We start from the raw sequence: 25,590 nt of genomic DNA on the forward strand, positions 1-25,590 counted from the left end.
GTGTAACCGCCAGAAAGTTAATGCAAGCATACAATCGTGTGAGCATTTTGTTGTATAGGTGCCAGATGTTAGTTTGTGTGATGAAGTTCCATGCCTGTTCCACTTGTTCAGTCAATACAGGGACAGTTAACACTGGAGTTGTTGTCTAATGAAATCGCATATGTGCCCGATTGGAGATGGATCTGGTGATCGAGCAGGCCGCGGCCACATCTCGACACTAAGCAGTGCATGTTGGTGTGCAACAGCGACATGTGGGCGAGCGTTATCCTGTTGGACATTAATCCCTAGAATGCTGTTTATGAACGGCAGCACAACAAGTCGAACTACCAGACTGGCGTACAAATCTGCAGTCAGCGTGCGTGAGAAAACCACGAGAATTCTGCTGCTGCCATTCGAAATCGCACCCCAGACCATAAATCTAGGTGTAAGTCCAGTGCGTCTAGCACGCAGACAGATTGGTTGCCTCCTTCTAGCCAACACATGGCCATCACTGGCAGCGATGCAGAGCCAACTTTAATCAGAAAAAAACAGTAGAGCTCCACCCTGTCCACCAGTGAGTTCTCGCTTGACCTCAGTGAAGTCTCAAATGGTGGTGGTTTGGGTCAGTGGAATGCACGATACAGGGCGGCTGGCTCGGAGCTGTCCGTGAAGCAATCCATTTGCACCAGTTCGCTGTGACACTGTGAAGCAGAGTGTTGCTCAAATTTCTGTTCCAAGATGCGGTACGATGCAGCAGAGCCATGCGCCAAAGACGACGGGTTTTCCTCTAGGTAGCAGCACGTGGCCATCCGAAGCGCGGTCTCCTTGCGACCCTACATACTGATAACGAAGGTATATGCATGTGGAATAGCCTCCCAGATATGTGACTGGTTCGAAGACTTCTTAAGTAATAGAACACAGTATGTTGTCCTCATCGGTGAGTGTTTATCGGAGACGGGGCTAACATCACGAGTGCCCCAGGGAAGTGTGATAGAACCGTTGCTGTTTTCTACATCCATAAATAATCGGGTAGACAGGGTGAGCAGCAATCTGCTGATGATGCTGTGGTGCATAGAAAAGCGTTTTAGGTGTCTATAGATTAACACAAGATGACCTGGACAAAATTTATGGTTGCTGTGATGAATAGCAGCTGGCTCCTACTGTAGAAAAATGTAAGTTAATGCGGATGAGTTGGAAAAACAAACGTGTAGTGTTCGGATACATCATTTGTTACGATGCGATATGAAATGGAACGAGCATGAGAGCATTGAGGTAGAGAAGGCGAGTGGTGGTCGGCTTCGGTTTATTGCGAGAATTTTAGGAATGTGTATTTAATCTGAAGGAAACCGCACCGCTCGTAGGACGCTAGTACGACCTATTCTTGAATACCGCTCGAGTGTCTGGCATCCGCACCACGAAGGATCGAAAGAACTCATCGAGGCAATTCAGAGGCGTGCCGTTAGACTTGTTACCGGTGAGTTCGGTCAGCATACAATTGTTACGTAAGGCTTAGGGAGCTCAAGTGAGAATCCCTGCAGGGAAGAAGACATTCATTTCGAAGAACAGTAGAGAAAACGTTTAGAGAACCGGCATTTGAAGCTCACTGCAGAACGATCATACTGTCGCCAACATACATTTCGCATAGGGACCACGAGAAATTAAGGAGGCATATAGACTGTCGTTTCTCCCTTGCTCTGTCTGCGAGTGGAGCAAGAAAGGAAGCGACTATTTGAAATAAAGGTCACGCACCGTACGGTGGCTTGCAGGGTATGTATGTAGATTTAGATGTAGATGTAGATCACCGCTGCCACTAGTCATGTACAATGGCTGCATCCCTGCCAAGCCTTTCTGCAAAATAGCGGAAACATCACCCAGTTTATAGTAGCCCTATTACACGACCTCGTTAAAACTCAGTGAGGTGTTGATAATGGCGTCTTTGTCGCCTTAAAGGCATTCGTGACAGTATCAACTCACCACGTCCTATCTCAAAGGCATCTAACGCTCACGACCGTTACAGAATGCATTTAGAGCAAAATGATTTGCATGTTCATAGTGGCGCTACTAGCGCCACTCTTACGCTGTTGTTGTTGTTGTTGTTGTGGTCTTCAGTCCTGAGACTGGTTTGATGCAGCTCTCCATGCTACTCTATCCTGTGCAAGCTTTTTCATCTCCCAGTACCTACTGCAACTTACATCCTTCTGAATCTGCTTAGTGTATTCATCTCTTGGTCTCCCTCCACGATTTTTACCCTCCACTCTGCCCTCCAATACTAAATTGGTGATCCCTTGATGCCTCAGAACATGTCCTACCAACCGATCCCTTCTTCTGGTCAAGTTGTGCCACAAACTTCTCTTCTCCCCAATCCTATTCAATACTTCCTCATTAGTTATGTGATCTACCCATCTAATCTTCAGCATTCTTCTGTAGCACCACATTTCGAAAGCTTCTATTCTCTTCTTGTCCAAACTATTTATCGTCCATGTTTCACTTCCATACATGGCTACACTCCATACAAATACTTTCAGAAATGACTTCCTGACACTTAAATCAATACTGGATGTTAACAAATTTCTCTTCTTCAGAAACGCTTTCCTTGCCATTGCCAGCCTACAGTTTATATCCTCTCTACTTCGACCGTCATCAGTTATTTTGCTCCCCAAATAGCAAAACTCCTTTACAACTTTAAGTGCCTCATTTCTTAATCTAATTCCCTCAGCATCACCCGACTTAATTAGACTACATTCCGTTATCCTTGTTTTGCTTTTGTTGATGTTCATCTTATATCCTCCTTTCAAGACACTGTCCATTCCATTCAACTGCTCTTCCAAGTCCTTTGCTGTCTCTGACAGAATTACAATGTCATCGGCGAACCTCAAAGTTTTTATTTCTTCTCCATGGACTTTAACACCTACTCCAAATTTTTCTTTTGTTTCCTTTACTGCTTGCTCAATATACAGATTGAACAACATCGGGGAGAGGCTACAACCCTGTCTTACGCCCTTCCCAACCACTGCTTCCCTTTCTTGTCCCTCGACTCTTATAACTGCCATCTGGTTTCTGTACAAATTGTAAATAGCCTTTCGCTCCCTGTATTTTACCCCTGACACCTTTAGAATTTGAAAGAGAGTATTCCAATCAACATTGTCAAAAGCTTTCTCTAAGTCTACAAATGCTAGAAACGTAGGTTTGCCTTTCCTTAATCTTTCTTCTAAGATAAGTCGTAAGGTGAGTATTGCCTCACGTGTTCCAGTGTTTCTACGGAATCCAAACTGATCTTCCCCGAGGTTGGCTTCTACTAGTTTTTCCATTCGTCTGTAAAGAATTCGTGTTAGTATTTTGCAGCTGTGACTTATTAAGCTGATAGTTCGGTAATTTTCACATCTGTCAACACCTGCTTTCTTTGGGATTGGAATTATTATATTCTTCTTGAAGTCTGAGGGTATTTCACCTGTTTCATACATCTTGCTCACCAGGTGGTAGAGTTTTGTCAGGACTGGCTCTCCCACGGCCGTCAGTAGTTCCAATGGAATATTGTCTACTCCGGGGGCCTTGTTTCGACTCAGGTCTTTCAGTGCTCTGTCAAACTCTTCACGCAGTATCGTATCTCCCATTTCATCTTCATCTACATCCTCTTCCATTTCCATAATATTGTCCTCAAGTACATCGCCCTTGTATAGACCCTCTATATACTCCTTCCACCTTTCTGCTTTCCCTTCTTTGCTTAGAACTGGGTTTCCATCTTACTCTTACGCTAGGGTCGCAAAACTTTGAACTGACAGATGTAGAAATACGCCCACTATCTTTCATTTACGTCACACAGCTTCTTCTCTGTGTTGCGATTGTTTATCGTCGGGGTATGAAAGCAAAGCATATACAAAAGGAGGAGGAAACAATGTGAAACCACAGATTGCAAGGGTATTTGATGTTAATTCATTGTTTGCAATGTCGAGAAAAATTTACAAAAAATTTGGCGGTATGAACCCATTTATCAGTATGACGTGGTGCTCCCTTTTGTCCGGATGCGCGCACTGACGCGGTTCGTAAGGGTCCCATAAAGCCGTTGTGTCCTTTCGTGAGGCAAGATGCCCCAAAACAATTGTAAGTTGATGGCAATGGCAACGGGACGGAGTTGACGTCGAAGCTCGTCCCACATGCTGTATCGGAGACATATCTGCCGATTTTTCTAGCCCCAGGAGGACCTATACATGTGTGGAAGAGCATTGTTCGTTTGAAAAATGGCACCAAGTTTCAGTCGCATGAGAACTGAGGACGCAGGATGCCTGTGACTGTGATGACGATTATACCTGCCCTCATATTCCCACGCACCCCAGTATCATGTCACTGTTACATACGTGTACCCCAGAAATCTGACGTCACACAACTCGACCAGTCGGCCATATGGAGGCCCACAATAAGGCCCCTTTCTGTCAGGTTCTGATAATGCCGTTTCACACGTGTACGCGGCTTCCCCATGTTCTTCATAGTGATTACTCGACACCTGACGCTGTTCCCGCCGTTTATACCTGGTAACAACGCTAAACACGAAGACTAATGCACACTGGTGACCGTTGTACGTGCCGCAGAGAATTTCAACTCTCATCATTTACGAGATATATTTACCCGCTGATGCTGCGTACGTGTAGTAAGTTATATAACCACTCGGTCACGTCTTCCTTTTTTGTGAGGCAATGCGTTTACAGGAACACAGTGCAAGTTTACTTACATTTGGAACTTTAGTAGGTAAACATGCTTATATGACGCGTCAGTGTAGGCAGTGTTTCCAAGGAGGTCACTAAGATAAGTGAGTAAACATAAGGAAAATGATCCGAAGATATTACAATTTTGTAAATCACCTTAATTCGTTCGAAATGTCGTAGCCCTATCGATGTCTCGCACCTGATACGGTTTAAGCGGACGAAACTACAGAGAATCCGCAAGTTTACCGCTAGGGCTTCGGCGTACTAAGCTGTTTAAAGTGATTTACAGAATTCTAATAGGCAGACGCTGACAAAAGATTTGCGCATGCGGATAAGGGATTTGTGGATGCACTTTGGATGCCGACAGCACTTCTGTTATCTACATAATGTACGTCCAATATGTTGGATGGCACAAGACAACTTAGTGTGACTGAACCAAATTACAAAACACTCAGAATTGAACATGAGCATCTTTTTGTCCAAATGGTTACCAGTTTCGGACCTTCCTAGTCCATAGTCATATTATCCACATAAGTCTTAGTATAACACCATTGTGTGTGCGCTGGCCACATTGCTTGTATGAGCAGCTGCGTGCATGATACTATTTTTATATGTTGTACTCTGTCACGCATATGTGTAATGTGGCCAGCGTACACATTATGGTGCTACAGTAGGATTTAAACGGGTGGTCTGATAATGGACTACAAAGATCCTAAACTGGTCAACATTTGAATTAAAAAAATCTGTGCAATTTCGACGGTTTTCACTGCTGTCGATATAATTGTCTTGAGAGATTCGGTAACTGTTTCCATAATTAAAATAATTCTAATTTCATGTTCCGTCTCAGTCGCACAATTCGATCTCTCTGGAACATTCTGAGATCTAAGAAGTTGCGTCAGCAACCCGTCTTGTCTACTCAGAACCATATATCGGAATACAGAACTTTGATATGTGGTTCCGAGTAGACAAGATGGATTGCTGAAATGCTAACAACTACTCCAGCAGCAGGCCATATGGAGGCCCACAATGAGGCCACTTTCTAACTTATAACGACGTTCTAGAGTGATCGAAACATGTAATCTGATTAAAACCTAAGACGGAGCAATGAATGATAATAATCTTAATTCGACGATTTTGTAATTTTATTGATTTCTGTTACCCATGCAGTCTTCTAGCTGCAATTGTTTAAGGAATACTCGTCGTGTTCGAATTTATTACTTTGGATTTCCCAGTCAACCACACTTCGTTGTGCTACTACTGTTGACGCTGAATATTCCCAGAAACTGTATTTTTCTATCGTTTACAGTGTCAGTAGGCCAAAATTCGTCATTTCATTATGACATGTGTCTGTAAGTCAGCGAGCACTTTACGCAACTCAGTTGAAGACACCGAAGTATCAAGAAGTCTGGTGTTGATTATTCCGTTAAACGAGTTTTGTCTCTAATAAAAAGTGTATAATGGCTGACGACAGGTGGTCGCGGTATTAAAACGGTATGTAAACACGGCTGCACAGCAACATGCTACAAATAACGCACGCAAGCCTACACGAGAACACTTGCACTGCAACCGAGTGTCTAATGAACTTCCTTTCTTTTGTTTGTTTCTCGATAGCTATCATATGCTGATCGGATAGAAACTAAGTTCCAAGTACATGACGGAATTTACATTTTAAATCCGCGTTTTTTCTTTCGGTTGGGAAGCGAAGCAAAGGGTCTCGATAGCTATGTTTTATTCATACGCAATTTAATGGCAGAGCAGTACAGATAATATGCGAAGCCTATATGGCAGTGCAGCCCTCACTTATCTGCTAAGTGATCATAATGGCCGCATAAATTGTTCCGAGCATAATTCGGCGAAGAAATTGACTGCCATAATGATGATACCTTAACGTCACGTAGCTTTACGGAAGAAGGGCCTAAGAAAAAGAAAGTGCGGTGCGTGGCACGCAACGTAAGCTCATGTGCGTTTTTGTGCATATGCGTGCGTGTGTGTGTGTGTGTGTGTGTGTGTCAGTGCGGGTGCGTGCACCTGCACTTGTCAGAGAACGTGCTTGTTTGCTGTATATCAACGGCGTAATTGAAAGAGTACCACGGAAGTTTTATACAATGTGATTCCGTGATGTTGTTACAAAGGGAAAACGTAACAGTTTGAAGTAAGGTTCCTTGGTCCGGAATTGACCGAGGTGATAGTTACAACTGAAAATCATTCTGAAATCTCTGACAGTGGAATACATGTATCCGTATTGTTGTTGCTAAGATTGTAGGACAGGCTACTTTGAGACATCTTTGAGAGGTGGTTTCTTCGAGTCATCAACCTTCTTACTGGTTTTATGCGGCCTGCCACTAATTCCTCTCCTGCGCTACCCCTTCATCTCAGAGTAATTGTTGCACCCTACGTCGTCAGTAATTTGTTGGATGTATTCCAGTTTCCGTATTCCTCTAATGCTTTGGCCATATTCAGCTAGCTCTAGTGTCAACGAGATTATTCCCCGATGTTTCAATAGAGGTGTTCTGTAGAAGAAATGTGTTTCACAATAACAAAGATGAAGAAGTACTTATAGCTCTTAAGGTACGCGTTTTGGAGACCATATTTACTACATATTGTGCCTTGGTTTGGTCCGTACCACCTCCACCAAAAGTTTGTAAACCGAAAAGATAGCAGCAGAAGAGAACGAACATGTGCTTATAGCTTTAAAAATATGGATTTAAAAGCTGTAGCATGATATACAGGGTGTTTCAAAAATGACCGGTATATTTGAAACGGCAATAAAAACTAAACGAGCAGCGATAGAAATACACCGTTTGTTGCAATATGCTTGGGACAACAAACTTTCGAAATTACAGTAGTTACAATTTTCAACAACAGATGGCGCTGCATGTGATGTGAAAGATATAGAAGACAACGCAGTCTGTTCAAAATGGTTCAAATGGCTCTGAGCACTATGGGACTTAACAGCTATGGTCATCAGTCCCCTAGAACTTAGAACTACTTAAACCTAACTAACCTAAGGACAGCACACAACACCCAGCCATCACGAGGCAGAGAAAATCCCTGACCCCGCCGGGAATCGAACCCGGGAACTCGGGCGTGGGAAGCGAGAACGCTACCGCACGACCACGAGATGCGGGCGCAGTCTGTGGGTGCGCCATTCTGTACGTCGTCTTTCTGCTGTAAGCGTGTGCTGTTCACAAAGTGCAAGTGTGCTGTAGGCAACATGGTTTATTCCTTAGAACAGAGGATTTTTCTGGTGTTGGAATTCCACTGCCTAGAACACAGTGTTGTTGCAACAAGACCAAGTTTTCAACGGAGGTTTAATGTAACCAAAGGACCGAAAAGCGATACAATAAAGGATCTGTTTGAAAAATTTCAACGGACTGGGAACGTGACGGATGAACGTGCTGGAAAGGTAGGGCGACCGCGTACGGCAACCACAGAGGGCAACGCGCAGCTAGTGCAGCAGGTGATCCAACAGCGGCCTCGGGTTTCCGTTCGCCGTGTTGCAGCTGCGGTCCAAATGACGCCAACGTCCACGTATCGTCTCATGCGCCAGAGTTTACACCTCTATCCATACAAAATTCAAACGCGGCAACCCCTCAGCGCAGCTACCATTGCTGCACGAGAGACATTCGCTAACGATATAGTGCACAGGATTGATGACGGCGATATGAATGTGGACAGCATTTGGTTTACTGACGAAGCTTATTTTTACCTGGACGGCTTCGTCAATAAACAGAACTGGCGCATATGGGGAACCGAAAAGCCCCATGTTGCAGTCCCATCGTCCCTGCATCCTCAAAAAGTATTGGTCTGGGCCGCCATTTCTTCCAAAGGAATCATTGGCCCATTTTTCAGATCCGAAACGATTACTGCATCACGCTATCTGGACATTCTTCGTGAATTTGTGGCGGTACAAACTGCCTTAGACGACACTGCGAACACCTCGTGGTTTATGCAAGATGGTGCCCGGCCACATCGCACGGCCGACGTCTTTAATTTCCTGCATGAATATTTCGATGATCGTGTGATTGCTTTGGGCTATTCGAAACATACAGGAGGCGGCGTGGATTGGCCTCCCTATTCGCCAGACATGAACCCCTGTGACTTCTTTCTGTGGGGACACTTGAGAGATCAGGTGTACCGCCAGAACCCAGAAACAATTGAACAGCTGAAGCAGTACATCTCATCTGCATGTGAAGCCATTCCGCCAGACACGTTGTCAAAGGTTTCGGGTAATTTCATTCAGAGACTACGCCATATTATTGCTACGCATGGTGGATATGTGGAAAATATCGTACTATAGAGTTTCCCAGACCGCAGCGCCATCTGTTGTTGAAAATTGTAACTACTGTAATTTCGAAAGTTTGTCCGCCTGAAAATGTACTGTTGTCCCTAGCATATTGCAACAAACGGTGTATTTCTATCGCTGCTCGTTTAGTTTTTATTGCCGTTTCAAATATACCGGTCATTTTTGAAACACCATGTACATTAGCTACGAAATACATTAATGAAACCCCCATGAAAGTACAAACAGTATAAAGAGTGAAATAACGGTGTACCAATGAAAGCATACAACAGTTGTAATATTGTATGAATTTCTGTTTTGTCTTTCTTTGTGTAGTACTTCATACATTTAAAATCTTCGTAAAGATGTTTGACCAGAGACTTTTGCTAAAGACGCCAAACAGGAAGGAACTGTATCTTTTTCTTTAAAACAAACGAAATATTGTGCTTCATTTATCCTCGCTATACTTAGGTGCCTTTTATCTCCTTTCTGTAGTAACGTAAGCATCCATGGTCTTATGTATCGTAATTATGAATTAAGTTAAGCCTATTGTTATAACTGTGGATGTAGAATTCTTTTAGTAATATTAGACGTGATTGACTCTCATAATAATAACCATAATTTTCTATGAATTTCGATTTTTTTCCTATGATGTAAGGAAAGGGTTGGTGACGAACTGTTTGAGGGTATAACGACCCAATACATTACGAGTTCGTCCGTTATTCGTGTTGTATTGTTAACCAGGACCTTCCTGAGATCGACTTGCCGATCATTTCCTTCAGTTCTCAGCGTATATTTTTTACGTAAGAACGTTTTGCACTAGCCTAATGTGTCTAGCCTGACAATACGAATGGTCACTGGCCTGACGTGTTATGCCAATGCGTAATTATCTGATATCATCAGCATTGTTATTATTTTCTTTTGCCTAAAATTTTGGTTCAGTATCAGCGTCATTGAAGATTTCTTTCCGTTGTGGTATTACATTAAATTCAGTCTTTTGAGAAAAAACATTTCATTATGGTCATGACCTTCCTTCGTCATTAAATAAGCTGAGAGAGAGAAAGTCGCATGAACCAGCGTTTATTAGATATAATTTTTTTGTTTTGGTCCGTACCACCACTTCTGAAAGTTATCCACCCTATAATCTTAGCAACAGTAATATCGGCAAATGTATCCCACTGCCAGAGGTATCAGAACGATTTTCGATTATAACTGTCGAAGCGATCCTCTACGGATCAGGGCGCCTCATCTCGAATTGATACATTTACCACTCTCTGTCATCCCTCAAAGTTTGTAACAATATCACGGGATCACACTGTGCATTCTCTGACACTGTTATTGTAAAATACTATAAATTGTATAAATACAACTCCTAAGATTTCTTGCATTTAATGCACTTTTCATGCCGATGTGCTGAGCATTTTGTCTGTATAACGATACCCGATGCGTGTATCACGCTCAGTCAGTTTCTTTCGTCTCGTTAAATGATTGTTTTATATCTTTTGTTTGAGTTCCACTGGAAGTGAGCCAAAGTTGGTTCAGTTGCTGAGATTCCGCAGTTTTCATGTATGAGACTGCTTATTCAAGAAACCAGTGTGATATCCACCACGACCTATTAAAAGCAACAGCAAAGGATCACCGGTAATGTGTTTGGTTTTCGTTCCGATGCGATATCGGACGTCGTAGTGTTACTCAGCCATACAGCAACCTCATTCACCAAAATTGTCGCCCCCCCCCCACACACACCTCCTCAAGGGCAAACAGACAACTCGCGAAACAAGTAGTGCCCCATAGTGAGTCGCATAACACTAAATCATGAAAGAAAGAAATGATTTGATGCAAAAGCAGATATGCTGTCATTAGTATATTTTAATGTTAGTGATAAATTTCTCGTATTTTCCTCTCTTGACCAGAACGCATACAAACATCGTATTTGAGTTGGGAGTTCTGTGAGCACCAATTCTATTTTTCGTCATATGTCATCTGAGGGGGAGGGGCTTTTCTTACTCATACTACGCAAAAAGAAACAAGTTTGTCGTAGAGATTCATGAGTGTATTAGTGAGTTCACGAATTTTGCCATTTACTACGTTCGTTATGATTACTTGGTGTCATTGGTTTTCTGAGCAGTCCGCTGTAGAGCGTGAAGATGTATGTGCTTAATTTTCCTTCAAATCATATGACGCGTTTCGAGCCCTTAAAAAAATAAAAAAAAAATAAAAAAAACCGAAGTTAAACATTCCGGACGACCACGGTTCCATGCCTCTCAGCTGATGTAATTATTGTGTAATGTACTCCCCACAGGTGGTGGTGGTGGTTTTTGGGATTTTTAAGGGGGACTAAACAGCGAAGGTCATCAGTCCCCCAGTACTCCCCACAGTCCACAAAGCTCACATACGTCAGTTTGGAATCTCATTTTATGAGTAATCATCCAGATACTAGAGTATGACTTTGTTGGTAAGACTGTAGTGTTCCGGTAAACATAGGTGAACAGCCATGAAACCAGAAACATGGAAAACCGAAGGTAAAGGGGTAAAACGTGGATTCCTGTGAGAAAGGTAGTATTATATGGGACGGTGCCACAAACAATAAGAGGCAAGAAGGTTCAGGCTATCGGCTATCTGTTAAAACATCCAGGATTATGCAAGTCAAACATATTGTAGAACACGCTGATGACCTAAAACACTCCACCGTGTAACAGGATATTCAACGCCTCGAGACATTGCTGTGGAGTGGTATAGAAAGTACAAAATGTTTCAAATGGCTCTAAGCACTATGGCACTATGGGACTTAACATCTGAGGTCATCAGTCCCCTAGACTCAGAACTACGTAAACCGAACCAACCTTAAGGACATCACACACATCCGCGTCCGAAGCAGGATGCGAAACTGCGACCGTAGCAGCCACGTGGTTTCGGACTGAAGCGCCTGCAACCGCTCGACCACAGCGGGTGGCTAGAAAGTACACTGACGCAAAAAAAAAAAAAAAAATCAGTAACACCAAGATATAAACATAATTTGGTAGGCGTGTTTCTGAAACATGATGTCTATTTAAATTTCGTGCCAGTAGCATAAGAGTGGCACCATTAGCGCCACTATGTGGATTCAAATCAGGTTTTCGCTAAATACATACTGTAACACTGGTGAGCGTTAGATAGCTGTGAGATCGGGCGCGGTGAGTTGATGTTAGTCAAGAATGCATTTAAGGTGATAAAGACACCATTATCGACGCTTCGCAAATACCTCACTGAGTTTAAATGAGGTCATCTAATAGGGCTACGAGAAGATGACTGTTGCTTCTGAGATATTGCAGAAAGTATTAGAAGGAATGTAGCCACTTTACAGGATTGCTTACAACGCTGGTCACGAGAATGTACTGTTACAAGAAGACCGGACTGTTACAAATCGATTACTTCGAGGAGAGCTCCAAGCCAGACGCCGTGTAGCGTGCATTCCACTGACCCCAAACCACCCTCATTTGTGACTTCAGTGGTGTCGAGCGAGAGCTCGTTGGACGGATGTGTTTTCTGATGAAAGCTAATCATGCATCGGGGCCAATGAAGGCCGTGTGTTGGTAAGAAAGAGGCAAATTTAGGGTCTGCAGTCAACCTGTCTGCGTGCTAGACACATTGGACATACACTTGGAGTTATCCCACGCATCCTGACTGCAAATTTGTATGTTAATCTGGTGATTCGGCCTGTTGTGCTGCCGCTCATGAACAGAATTCCAGGGGATTTTTCCCAACGAACAGTGGTCGTCCACATACCACTGTTGTAACGCAAATGCGCTACAGAGTGTCGATATGTTGTCTCGGCTTGCTCACTTACCAGATCTGTCTCCAGTCGAGCACACATGGGACATTAGCAGACGAAAACTCCCACCAGTGCTATCTACAAACGGCATTAATCGTCCCTGTACTGACGGACCAAGTGTAATAGGCATGAAACTCCACCCCACAAACTGACATCCGGCGCCTATGCAACACAATGCGTGCACGTTTGAATGCTTTCATTCAACGTTCTGACGCTTACACCGCTCTACATTAACTGTTATTTGCGAGTTTCTTTCTGTCAGTGTATAGTAACAGAATAGAGATACATTAATGCAACAGAGACGAATGTGGCATCATTGTAGCGACGAGGCGGACCACAAGTAGACTTTGACAAAGAGGAAACTGTCATGGCCGACGCCTCGGAATGAGCACCTCGGAAACGACGAAGCTGGTCGGCTGTTCGCGTGCTACTGTCATGATCATCCATGGAAAATGGTTGAAGGACGGTAAAGCCTAGAGTAGGCGACAAGGTGTTGGACTTCCGTGCCTCGTCACAGAACATGGGTGTCGAAGGCTCACATCTTCTGCACAGCAGAATAGGCGGTGGTAGGTGGCAGGTATGATAACAGAACGGAATGGTGCTACAGGCACATGTACTTAAGAGCATAACGTTAAGAGGTCAGTTGCATCATCGGATGTTCTTAATGGGTGCGGCGATGAAGACCAAACCTGTGCTTCACATTTTTAGTTAGCTTAAGATATTTGTGTGTAAATAAAAGGAAGTTGCAAAGTTAAGGGACCAGCCGAACGAGGCGGCTGCAACTGTTACGGCACTGAACTCTTATTCAGGAATATGGGGTTTGCTCTGTTGGGCCATACTGATTTAGGTTTTCCGTGGTTTTGTTACATCATTTCAGGCAAATGCCGCCATGGATCCTTCATCGACGCCACGTCCGACCACCTGTCCTATCCTTACAGAACAAACTTAAGAATTTTGTGTACATCTGTTTTTTGAGCTATTGATTTTTTGTTGTATTATCGTGGCAACTTCTATGTCACTGTGAGATACTCTTGGGATGAAATAAATAAATAAAGTAGATCCTCTACGTGTTCTCATATTAACCCAATGACATCGTCAATTACGACTGCAGTCGACACGGGGCCATCGAGATTGGACTACTGATCAAAGGAAACATATCGCCACGTCTGATGAACCAGGTTTCTTTCCAGATACACAGTCATCCAGGGGAATACAACCGGGCGGTGGTGGTATTACGTTATGGGGAATATTCTCTTGTGCTTTCGTGGGACCTGTGGTAGTAATAGAAGGCAGCGCTACAGCTCTGAAATTTGTGAACGTGATTGCTTTCAGCGTGCTTCCCTTCATCCTTGATGTCTTCCCCAACAATAGCGGCACCTTCCAGCTTGACAACCCTTGTAAAAAGGACGTGACCTGTGCGTAGAAGGCTGGTTGCACATATCTCCGGAAAGCTACCAAAACTTGTCGAAAGTGTGCTGCAAAAAAACAGCAGATGTACGGAATTCCAAATTTCTACCAACATTCTTTTGAACAACTGGTCGTATAATGTTTTTCATTTATGTACATAAATTGGTATGTAGACGTGAGGAGCACGTAATGAAAAGATAATAAAGTAAAAAGTGACACAGAATTTTATTAAATTAATACAGAGGTGTGCACAACTTAAGGACGAAAGTACCTTTCGCGTGGTTTGCCACTGCCGGCCGGAGTGGTCGAGCGGTTCTAGGCGCTACAGTCTGGAACCGCGAGACCGCTACGGTCGCAGGTTCGAATCCTGCCTCGGACATGGATATGTGTGATGTCCTTAGGTTAGTTAGGTTTACGTAGTTCTAAGTTCTAGGGGACTGATGACCTCAGCAGTTAAGTCCCATAGTGCTCAGAGCCATTTTTTGCTTTGCCACTGGCAGGTAAAATAGTTCGTTGATCTACTACAGTAAATTGTACAAGGTAACTGAAAGAAATACACATTCAGGACAGAAACAACACTCTTATTCAAAGACAATAATTACACGAAGTGCAAGATGTTCTCGTGAACATTATGAAATGTGAGACATGATTCTTAGTAGAATGTGTGATCACCACGACCCGCAGTGCATGGTTCGTAGGGACGTCTTGTGGTAGGGCGTTTCAGTCCTCGACAACTGATGGATGGTCGTTGGTGCATGTGGACATGCTGCAATATGTCACTCAAAAGCATCTTACATGTGCTCGACGGGACTTATGTTGTGGGAATGGGCAGGCCAGTCCACTCACCGATTATCCTGTTGTTCAAAGAAGTCATTCACTTGCACTCTTCCATACGGTCGCGATAAACATGAAGTCAGGGCCGAACGCACTGCTGAAAAGTGTACCATGCTCAATTATTTGGAGGTCAGTATGACCATAAAATTATGAATTTCCACTCCATGGCCCTTGGAACATCAAAACGATTATATTTGACAATGTTCCTTGGTACATTTCGTGTTCCCACCTCTCGTCGTAAGACTGTCCGCTCAGAATGACTCAGACTGAATTTGCTCTCATCCGAGAAGTACGCACAAGCCCACTCCTTGCTGATTCAGTACGTAAGTTCTCGAGACCATAGGAAACGGTGCCACCGATTTGCAGGTGTCAGCGGAACACATGTACTAATGGTCAGAGGAAAACTGCCCTCATGCCACTGTGTAGCGTGATATTCGTGCGTTGCAGGCCTGTTAAATGTGGTTGCTGTTGCACCCCTGTTTTACGTGGTTCCCTCTTTACTTGTTGATCTTCTGATGCTGTAGTTGACCGTGGTCGACCATCTTCTTTCCTTTGGACAGCAGTGCCTGTGGTTAGGATCGCTCAGCATCCAAATGAAAGAATGCTCTGAGCAATATCAAACTCCTGGGGCCGGCCGGAGTGGCCGAGTGGTTCCAGGCGCTTCAGTCTGGAACCGCGCGACCGCTACGGTCGCAGGTTCGAATCCTGCCTTGGGCATGGATGTGTGTGATTTCCTTAGGTTAGTTAGGTTCAAGTAGTTTTAAGTTCTAGTGGACTGATTACGTCAGAAGTTAAGTCCCATAGTGCTCAGAGCCATTTGAACCAAACCCCTATGCTACATTCGTCGCACTTAGTCGTTCTTAAGTTTCCCGATGATTGCACCCCAGTTTCAAGTAATCGAAATATCATCTCTGGGCACTTTGTAATGAAAAAGTCCACCACAGGGTACCGTGATCGTTGATTGACACACACTGTTGTTTCCTGTTCCCTCAACTGCCATGTGTTGCAGGGCAGCTCTATTTGGCGTCATGTGACGTCCATCTTTCTGTGCACGACTGGGTGACCTTCGGCAACATGCTGCCGCACTGTGTCATTTCCACGGAGCAATTGTTATGTTACTTTACCTGCCTCTTTCTTATGTTTTACAGACCACTATAGTAAACAGCAGATTTCATAGAAGTAATTGGTAAGCACAATAGGCGAAAAGTTTATGAACAACGAACTCGATTCCAGTGAATACTGTGAATATTATCTCAAAGAAACTGTAGAGGCAGAAGTCACAACTAGCTTTTCCATTAATATGCACCAAGACAATGTACAAGAATGCCTCGGAATATTCACATATTCATAATAACCTTACAGGAAATGCTCATTTGATACACAGCTTTGCTAAGTGTATCGCCCACTGTACGTGAGTGTATACTGTAACTCAGTAGCTACAGAGGAAATTTAGAAAGAATCAAAACGACCGCCTGAAATAATTAGCCGTCTTCCATGGATTGCAATAACTCAGCAAACTTCTACCATCTGGTAAGGTTAGCACACAAGTTTGCATCAGCATTTCCTGACTCGTAACAACCAAATGACGAATGGTTCTTCAAGAAAATGTTAATGGTATCGTACTGTATTGTCGTCACAATTTATATTGTAATTCCTTGCCGCAGAAAGAGAGTAAAATGTAGAAAAACACTAGGAAGAGTGCTTCCGAAAATCCCGAAACTTGCAGAACGCACGACTAGAAGACTGGTTAATTGCTTATTTACAAAGAAACTGGAGGCGATATTTATACAGCGAGACAAGAACAAGCTCCTTTTAGTGTCATAATGACTCGAAGCAAAGAAGGCAGAATGCCGTTGGTATCCTTTTCTGGACAGATACTCCTACGTCGTTACAAGCTGCTTTATTATTTTGGGTGTTTATGGCAAAGCAAACTGGGTTACTGCTTCACGCCGCGACTTGAAAATGTTATGCAGCTGCGACTATATAATTATTTGGCCTGGGGCAGGTAACACACATAACTATTTCTAAACCATATTCATAATTAATTTGTCATTTAACAATAAAAGTATTTCCAGAAATCTCTATTGAAATTGTATTAATTCTTAGTGTGGTGGGAAATTTCTTATAAATAGGAAGCAGAATACAGAAGTGTGACACTCAAGGACGAGGCGTCGGTAACCGCCGCCACGGGCTTCGCCTACATAGTAAGACTACCCGCGAGGCAGGCGCAGATGGCAATGCCCATCGTAAACTCGGACCTGCTCAGAGATGTACATCATTTAGCGTACAACAGTTTCGCAGCAGCACTTGCCGACACGACGTGAATCTTCTGATGCGCCGACTCATGAAATATATGACGTTGCATTCCCAGTAATTCTAAGAAAAAGTTTCATAGAGCTCCTTATTTCTACTATTTATTATCACTTCTTATAACAAATACAATCTTGCGCCGTTTCTGATGCAGACATAGGTTTATTTTTTCTATTGACGATAATAGCGCGCGAAAATCAACTACGTTCAAGAAGAAATGACGTTTCAGAGCGAATGGAGTTTCAATGTAGTCACTCGTCATTATTTTTTGAATATCTCATTACTAGTTTATCTGCAAACAACTGAGACAATCACAGTTTGTTCTAACATTGCACTGAATAAGACATGGCTACTGAGACGATATCTAGAGTGGAAATGAGCAATCAAACCCAGAAAACGTTTCGCGCTTGATGAGGTGCGTTGAGTGCGATCGATTGTGACTTTACTGAATTTGATGACCTGCGGCAGTGACAAAACGAATTACAGTCTAACGAGAAACCTCATCTCCATTAAGCGACACATTTTAGAAGAGTTGTACTTTTTATCTCCCATCAGAACGCTGAAAGATATAGATTAAACTACGAGCATTACTGTACTACAAAAATCTGTACTCGTCCGCATTACAGTTTTTCCAGTAAAGACGGAGCAATTAGAACTCAATCACGAAACATGTACAACAAGAAATAGGTCTTGCAAATACTTCAAAACCAGTTCCTAATATTGGTAATTATTGGTTGAGACCGAAATTTTAGCTACGATAACTATCACAGAGAACTAATACAGGTAAATTTTGATAGAAAAAATATAACTGCCAAACATTACAAAAATGAAGCATATATAATAGTTGCACTGTCACATAACAGTCTACCAGTTTGATTTGCCAGTTTGATGGGTACATGATGATAGAAACAGGGCGAATCATTTCCTAGGAAATGGGGCTGTACCTCTGAAAAGCGTTCCATACAAAGAGAGAAAAAAAGATCTGTGTTTTAAGACAGGGTATTATTAGCGAAAATACCCCCAACCTGTAGAATGCAAAGCCATTAGAAACGGATTCTCAAGGTAGCTGCTTTCGTTCTGCGCTTCTAGTCAACGCAAGACCGAAAAAATGGACTCTACTCTAGTTCCTCCAGTTCTTAATAATTTTTTTTCCTAGCGTTGAAGGTGACATGTGTGTGCGTGTGTGTGTGTGTGTGTGTGTGTGTGTGTGAGAGAGAGAGAGAGAGAGAGATAGAGAGAGAGAGACAGGCAAATAGGATCCTGCTGCATACTTCGACCGGCCGGGGTGGCCGTGCGGTTCTAGGCGCTACAGTCTGGAATCGCGTGACCGCTACGGTCGCAGGTTCGAATCCTGCCTCGGGCATGGATGTGTGTGATGTCCTTAGGTTAGTTAGGTTTAAGTATTCTAAGTTATAGGAGACTGATGACCTTAGAAGTTAAGTCTCACAGTGCTCTGAGCCATTTGAACCATTTTTTTTTTTTTTTTTTTTTGCATACTTCGGGGCTATACATTGACCTGCAGCACTACTGAAACACGGTTAGGTGTTTCTACAATACTGACATAAGACGCCACATGGCAATCTTCTTCTTCTTTTTTTTTACGTTTATGTTACTCGATCAGTATCAAACCAGTTCCAAGCAACCCTGAAAAATTCTCGAAAAAAATCGACTTTGAGGTTTTGCGACCATGTTTTACACGCTTCGTTACTTTTAGACAAGCAACTTGGCTCTGTGATAGAATGCCTAAGTGACACGTGGGGTCGGGAATTCAATTCACTGTGTAATCAAATATTGACACGAAGGTATATATTCTACGAGCGTTTCCGTGCAGCTCAAAATTCATAGAGAAATTTAGTTTCTAATCTCTTTTATTTAAAAGAATCTTGATTAACAATCTCTTATAAAAGATCGGTAATTAGGTCTTAACGTCTGCAATGGAAAATGGATTTTTGTGTGCGATATGTAATTTTAAATAAAAGGAGGCGCATTTTTATAAAAATGGGAGTTATATGTGTTAATAAGCATATATTTGATGAAATTCATACTGAAATGACGTAAGTATTCGAACTTAACGGAAAAATAACGAAAAAATAATAATCGAAACCTGACTCGATCCAGCGATTACCAGTCTTCTGTTGTTCTGCCGATGCGTTTCCAACTTTAAAGTCGTAGAAGATGCACCTTTGTTTAACAGATTAATTCGAACGGAACTGTTTCGAGAATAGTTGAATCGAGCTGCTTTTACATATTGATATTGGAGTTCTAAACTTCATGTACCATGAATACAAGAGAAACTACAAAAATTCAATTGACGTGTGGTTCTCTTGTGAGTCTAGGAAGTAACGGTGGTTATCAAAACCAATCGTAAGTGTCCTCTCAGTTTTTACCTTTGATACCAGTGAAGAGAGATATACGCCAGCTGTCAAATTGAAAAAAAATAAATTCAAAGCTTATAAAACTTTCTTTGACAGAATGATTGTTCTTAGCTCGCTTATCGACATCTGCTCATACTCTCTTAATGACACAAATAACGTGACGTAGACAAGCTGATGCTAAAGAAAAATATTAATCTAACGTTAACCTCCATATTTCGCCTCGTAAATGATTCGTTCATTCGTTCTTCGTCACTCCCTAGATACCATCAGCAATGAGTGGATAAACCAGTCACAGAATGAAACTCTCCGTTTTACTTCACCTCTTACTGGTGGCATAAAACCAGTCACGAAAGCCGGGGTAAATGAAAATTCGGTTCCGCACGTTGCAATGGAAGAGTTTCGAGAATAACGAATCACGAAGTTACAGTGCCCTTGATGATAAACGTGCCTACACGTTTGACCTTTCGTTTCGTAGACATTTTTATTCATTGTTTTAGTCACAAACTCCATCAGCCTTTCATGTATGAACGTTCGTCACGGAGCACGTAGGACATGGTCACTAGCACATTGGCGTGAATTCCACAATAAATACAGCAGACTGCCTACGGGTTTATTCATAAGCATCCGTATCGTTAGGTATCAGAGTATGGCATTCTAGACGAAGTAGCAAACAATCTGCTTTAATGAAATGCAGCAGTACACATTTCTGAATCCTTCGTCTCACAAGCGTTTCAGAGATATTGCATGCTGCAGTAGACGATAACAATTGAAAAAAACTGACAATGTATAAAATTAAATGGCCTATAGAACATACGACTGACCAAATATGACAGAATCTTCCCAAGAGGGCAAAGAGATTAAAGAAATGCGAAGAAATTGACAGTGTACAATGAAAAATTAACATAATGTATCATTGATTGTAATGCGTAACATTCTCATTGTTCTGTAAATCGAGACTCACTTGGAAATTTGCAGTAACTGATCGGTTCTGAGTTACCTCTTTTCATATTATGGGTCACACTGTTTCTTTTTATAGACGCAAAAGTATGAACTAAGTTTAAGGTGGAAATGTACAAACGAATTAAAACAATAAAGATGCAAGAGCTGATACAGCAGCTATAGTTTTGTTAAAGAAGTAAACAGATCGGATCAATTTTGTACTAAAATAACATACCTAATCATGAAAGTGAAAGTCATAGGGACATCCATATTATAGACTCGTTTACAGGATGAAATAACTTGAAGAGCAATAGAAACCACAAGAAATGCGAACTGGAGCCGTCGTTCTTTGTATTTATCTGTTCTTTGAACTAGGCTGAAGTTGGATTGTCATTCATTTGTACCTTTTATTCACAGAAAATATCTGAGATTTTATGGCTGAGGCAGCTTGCTCAAGGTAAGACAAAATTCTCGATCAGCTATATCTGTAGTCTCGAAGTCGGAAATCGCATGGTAATAATAATTATTAATCTGACCTCAGCACTATTAGCAGTTGCTTTCGTTAATTATTCATAGATATAGTGATGCGGATTCCAGCAACAGATATCGAAATACAGCGCCGCTCCGTTTGGTATCATTGTGAAGACGACGGATGAGCAACACGTAGCTGTGCAAGTTACGCGTTTCTCCGACTACTAACTTCACAGGCAACGTACCAAACATAATTCCCTCTGTCTTAAAATGATTATAAAATTGTCAACATTATTTAGCGTCAATACTATTTGTTTCTATTATTATAGTATGTCGTAAGTACATTGTAGCCCTTAGTCCAGAAACTAGTATGTAAAAAACATTAGATGTTTGTATATTTTTACAATGCAGATGAATGAGCAGCTGTAGTTCCACGTCGTAGCTGTTGAATTGTTAACGTAAGAAAATATACAAAGTGGATTAAACTTTTGCGTCTACTATTTTATTCAAATACCAATTAACTCAGGTCCTGCAGTAACGCTAACGTGCCGAACAAACATGTTCAAAAAAATGAACGTTCTTCTCTCTATGCTCCAAATTTCGCCCTGATAAGGCTACCAGTTTAATGAAACACATTCTAAAACTGGACGGGCGAGGATGCGTTTGTTTAGTGAGGGAACCCCAGCTTAGTAAATAAGAATTTACGTTTTTTCTATCTTTCATTGCTCCACATGACCGCTTCTACTTGTCTGATCATCTGATCTGCTTTGTTTGTCCAATGTCGGGAGATTTCACCTACGTACGAGTTCAATATGCTTTTGTTTACATAGACGACCAGTTGCCAGCGCTTCCCCAAGAGCGGGATTTCTTTACAATAAATCATAAAACATAACTTGTTTTTATTTAACGGCACACCCAAAGAATGAGAGCTGCAAGTGTAGCCCAGTGGGCCATCAGCGTGTATTGTCAACTTAATGGTCCTGTCATAAATAATAAACTGTCGCGCGCGATATGTAACTTGATTTGTTCGTTTATTTCACTTTATTTTATTTTATTTTTCTATCAGTCTTCCTCCCGTTTGGAATCGTACCTGATTTCTCAATTTCAAGGCACACTAAGACAGTTGGTTTCTTGGTCACATATTGCGTGAGTAGGTGTTGTGTTTACCAAGCGAAAGAAACAAACCATTTCAAAAAATACTCACCCAGAAATGAAAAACAAACAAGTTAATCACACTATCCATGTAGAATCTTCTCAATAGCACACGCAAATTTCCAAATCACAACATCTACAAGGTTTCAGTTTTTAATGAAATAACCATCACTGAAATGTCAACACTCCACAAACAGGTATCTACGTCAGTTATAGCGTAATCTTAACTGTAAATTGTAAAATCGCAGTGGAGTATGTATAGAATTACAGAAGAAAACTTTTATAATAACTGAAAGTTTTATTATCTGTCGCATATGAAACCACACTGATGTAAGTTGCACGTCTTATAGATGACAATACAAGTTTGAAGTAACGTCACAGATAGCGCAGATATTAAAATTAATAAATATTCATCGTATATTGTGTTTTACGCAACACGCTTGTACTTATTTGTGTATAAAATGTGCATGTTTGTTCAGTTTATTCACGTTTGTTTTGTAATCTGTAACATAATTCGTTGTTAAAGGCTGAAGTCCTTATACATGTAATCCTATGTAATTTTTATTCTGATGAAGACCGCCTCAGAGCTGTCGAAACCATGGTCAATGTGACAACAATTTTATGCAGCCAAGAGACTATACGTACATTCCGTAATTAAATACTGTAACACCAATGTTAGCAATAATTTTCCCCTTTGGCAAGGCCAATATTATTGTTTTCATGAAGAATATGTAAGTAAAAAACATTATTTGAAGCTTATTGTATTCCATAAAATGTATGTTATTTATCATGTTCTCAGTATTGAAGTATCTATTCAATTTGTGATTATCATTGAAACTTGTAGCATCATGTCTGAAAGTTCTGTAAACAACATCTTGAAATTACTCCACTATGACATTGTGTACGACAGAAACCAGCAATACTCTCAGGTATACAAAAAAGTTATAACAAAAATGTGCGTACATTCTTCTGCAGTTCTATATGTAGGACAATTCAAAATTAATATAGCGATTACAGACGTCTGTAAGTAATTAACGCACAGTGACACATGAACAAAAATTACAGAAATTTAACAGAAAGTTTTAAATTTTGATAGTTGCGCAGGCGCAATGAATCGGAATCTGGTGCACAGTTTTAAATCAAGTCTTTGCAGACCGTTAGATGGGTCTTACTGGACTTGACAACGCCATATCCTTCTTATGTACATTTAAATCTCCAGCCGTCACACCTATGGATGTCTTTTTATAGCGTTACGTGTGTGTGAGTGTGTGTGTGTGTGTGTGTGTGTGTGCGAGAAGAAATTCAGAACTCACATTTCTAACACTTTCGATCTGTGACTCTACATATGCTTCAGAATGTATGGCGTAAAGTGATTTATCGCTTACAATTCTTACAGACGTAAAGCTATGCATTAAACAATTATATACGTTTGTAATCTCTATATTCACTTCGAACAGTCCTGTAATTTCCGCAAGAATTTTACAAGCTGTAATTAAGGAGGCAATGTAGCGTTTACAGAGCCATGTTTAGATTGTAAAAATGGTCATTGTACTACAGTAGAAAACCTGATGATAAAGCTGTGACTTCGGAAGGTGGAATGGTCAGGTGAGGACGCTATTGAGAAGACGGTGTACAAATTTTTATTGGTACCACGTTCACAGATTCATTCAAAGTCACTCACATATTTCCATCTCCTCTGTAGTTGGACCACAGTCATTTCTTTCATATGGTGAGCTGATTCCGGTAATGTGCGATCCTTAACAGGTTGCTGTTATCCCCCAACACTAATTTTACACCGTCTATAAAAACTGCAACTGCTGGCGTAGCAGGCTCGAACCAGAAACACCAACCTGTGGAAGCAGTCTTCCATACAATATATCACGATGCTTCAAACATGGATTATAAACAGTCTTGACCGCAGTTAAATGTTTATTTAGAATGGTAATCGGTTTCGGTCAGAATGTGGCCTTCTTCAGACTATTTAGATCATCATGACAAGCGGTGAAGGTGACCGGAGAAGGTGTTATGATTCCACGAACGTCAAATGCTCAAAAGCAGTTGATGTTCGTGTTGTCATAGGACCTGCACCGTTCACAGCCAACCTCAGCCATCATGATTTAAATGGTCTGAAGATGGACGCATTCTGATCGAAATCGGCAACCGTTCAGAATAAATGTTTTATTGCGGTCAAGACTGTTTTTAATCCATGTTTAAAATATCTTTAGCCAGACTGCTGTTTCTCCATGAGAAATGTTCTCAAAAATTACTAATATATCATGAGTTTCTATGTTTACATACATACGAAACTACAGCAGTTGACGATTATGGAATGTTGTTATTGTTCGAGTCTCCTACGTCAGCAACTATTTACATTAATGGCCTTGTAAAAGATCCTGAGGTGAAGAGTAAGCTCGTGAAAATGCTGTATCTTCGAAATCAGCTGGTCGTTTCAAATAACTGACTGTGGTCATAATACGGTCAAGCCAGAAACTGAAGAGTTATCAAAACTGGACGTATTTAAGAGAAGCCATACTCATTTACACAAAACAGGTTTGCTTTTGTGCGTGTCGATGGATGTTTATTTCATAATTATCGGTTTCAGGCGATGCTGACCACTTCTGATCATATGTGGTAGTTACAGTTCACTGTCATATACTGTTGAGTATATTAGTTCACTGGCGTATACTGTTAAGTATATGACAATGCACTAATATATACATTCCGACAGGTTATTCTATATTTTGAAGTAAACAGCACTCGACAGTCAAAAACTTTGCCTGTATTGGAAAACTGAAGTATTATTAAGGAGAATGCACACAAATTTTGTTCTTACGTGGTCTCTTCACAGCACCGTCTCGGTTTTGCCAAGAACAGACGCAATGTCTACGACGAGAAAATGCTACAATTTCGATAAAATACAAATATACTCCAGCTGCTTTGTTAGCAGTGCGAGGCGACTCACCTGGCGCAGACAGGCGGCGGTGCAGGAGGCGGCGCCCTGGTGGCAGGAGGCGGGAGGCCACCACCAGCCCGGCGCCGCCGCTGCCAGCGCGGCCAGCGTCCACAGCCCCGCCGACGCCATGCGGGGGCGGCCGACGCCTAGCAGCGCCGCGGCACCGCCTCCGCGCCCGCGCTGGTCGTCAGCTGAGCGCCGGAGGCGGCCGGAGCGCGCGGCCCGGCGGCGGGAAACTTCATAGCGCGCCAGGAAACGTGGCCGTGGAGAAGCTGTGCCAGGTACCACTGCTGAACGTCGGAGAGACTGCCGCACAGGTGTAGGCAGCGCAACAGCGCCCGGGTGTCAGGGAGTCCGAGCCGCGAGGGCCGGCCGCCGTC

The 25,590-nt window shown here is 42.1% G+C and overlaps 1 protein-coding gene across 2 annotated transcripts in view; it reads right to left on the reverse strand.

The window, feature by feature from the left end:
• Positions 1 to 25,346, reverse strand: part of LOC126412604 (uncharacterized) — a 154,997-nt gene extending 129,651 nt beyond the window's left edge. For both annotated transcript variants that reach the window (XM_050082271.1, XM_050082270.1), the window contains exon 1: positions 25,220 to 25,346. In XM_050082271.1, coding sequence (XP_049938228.1) covers positions 25,220 to 25,339 — 120 coding nt within the window. In that variant the 5' untranslated portion in view covers positions 25,340 to 25,346. The remainder of the gene's footprint in view (positions 1 to 25,219) is intronic.
• Between the last annotated feature and the right edge of the window lie 244 nt (positions 25,347 to 25,590).

Source organism: Schistocerca serialis, chromosome 7 (assembly GCF_023864345.2).
Source record: "Schistocerca serialis cubense isolate TAMUIC-IGC-003099 chromosome 7, iqSchSeri2.2, whole genome shotgun sequence".
Taxonomy (NCBI): domain Eukaryota; kingdom Metazoa; phylum Arthropoda; class Insecta; order Orthoptera; family Acrididae; genus Schistocerca; species Schistocerca serialis.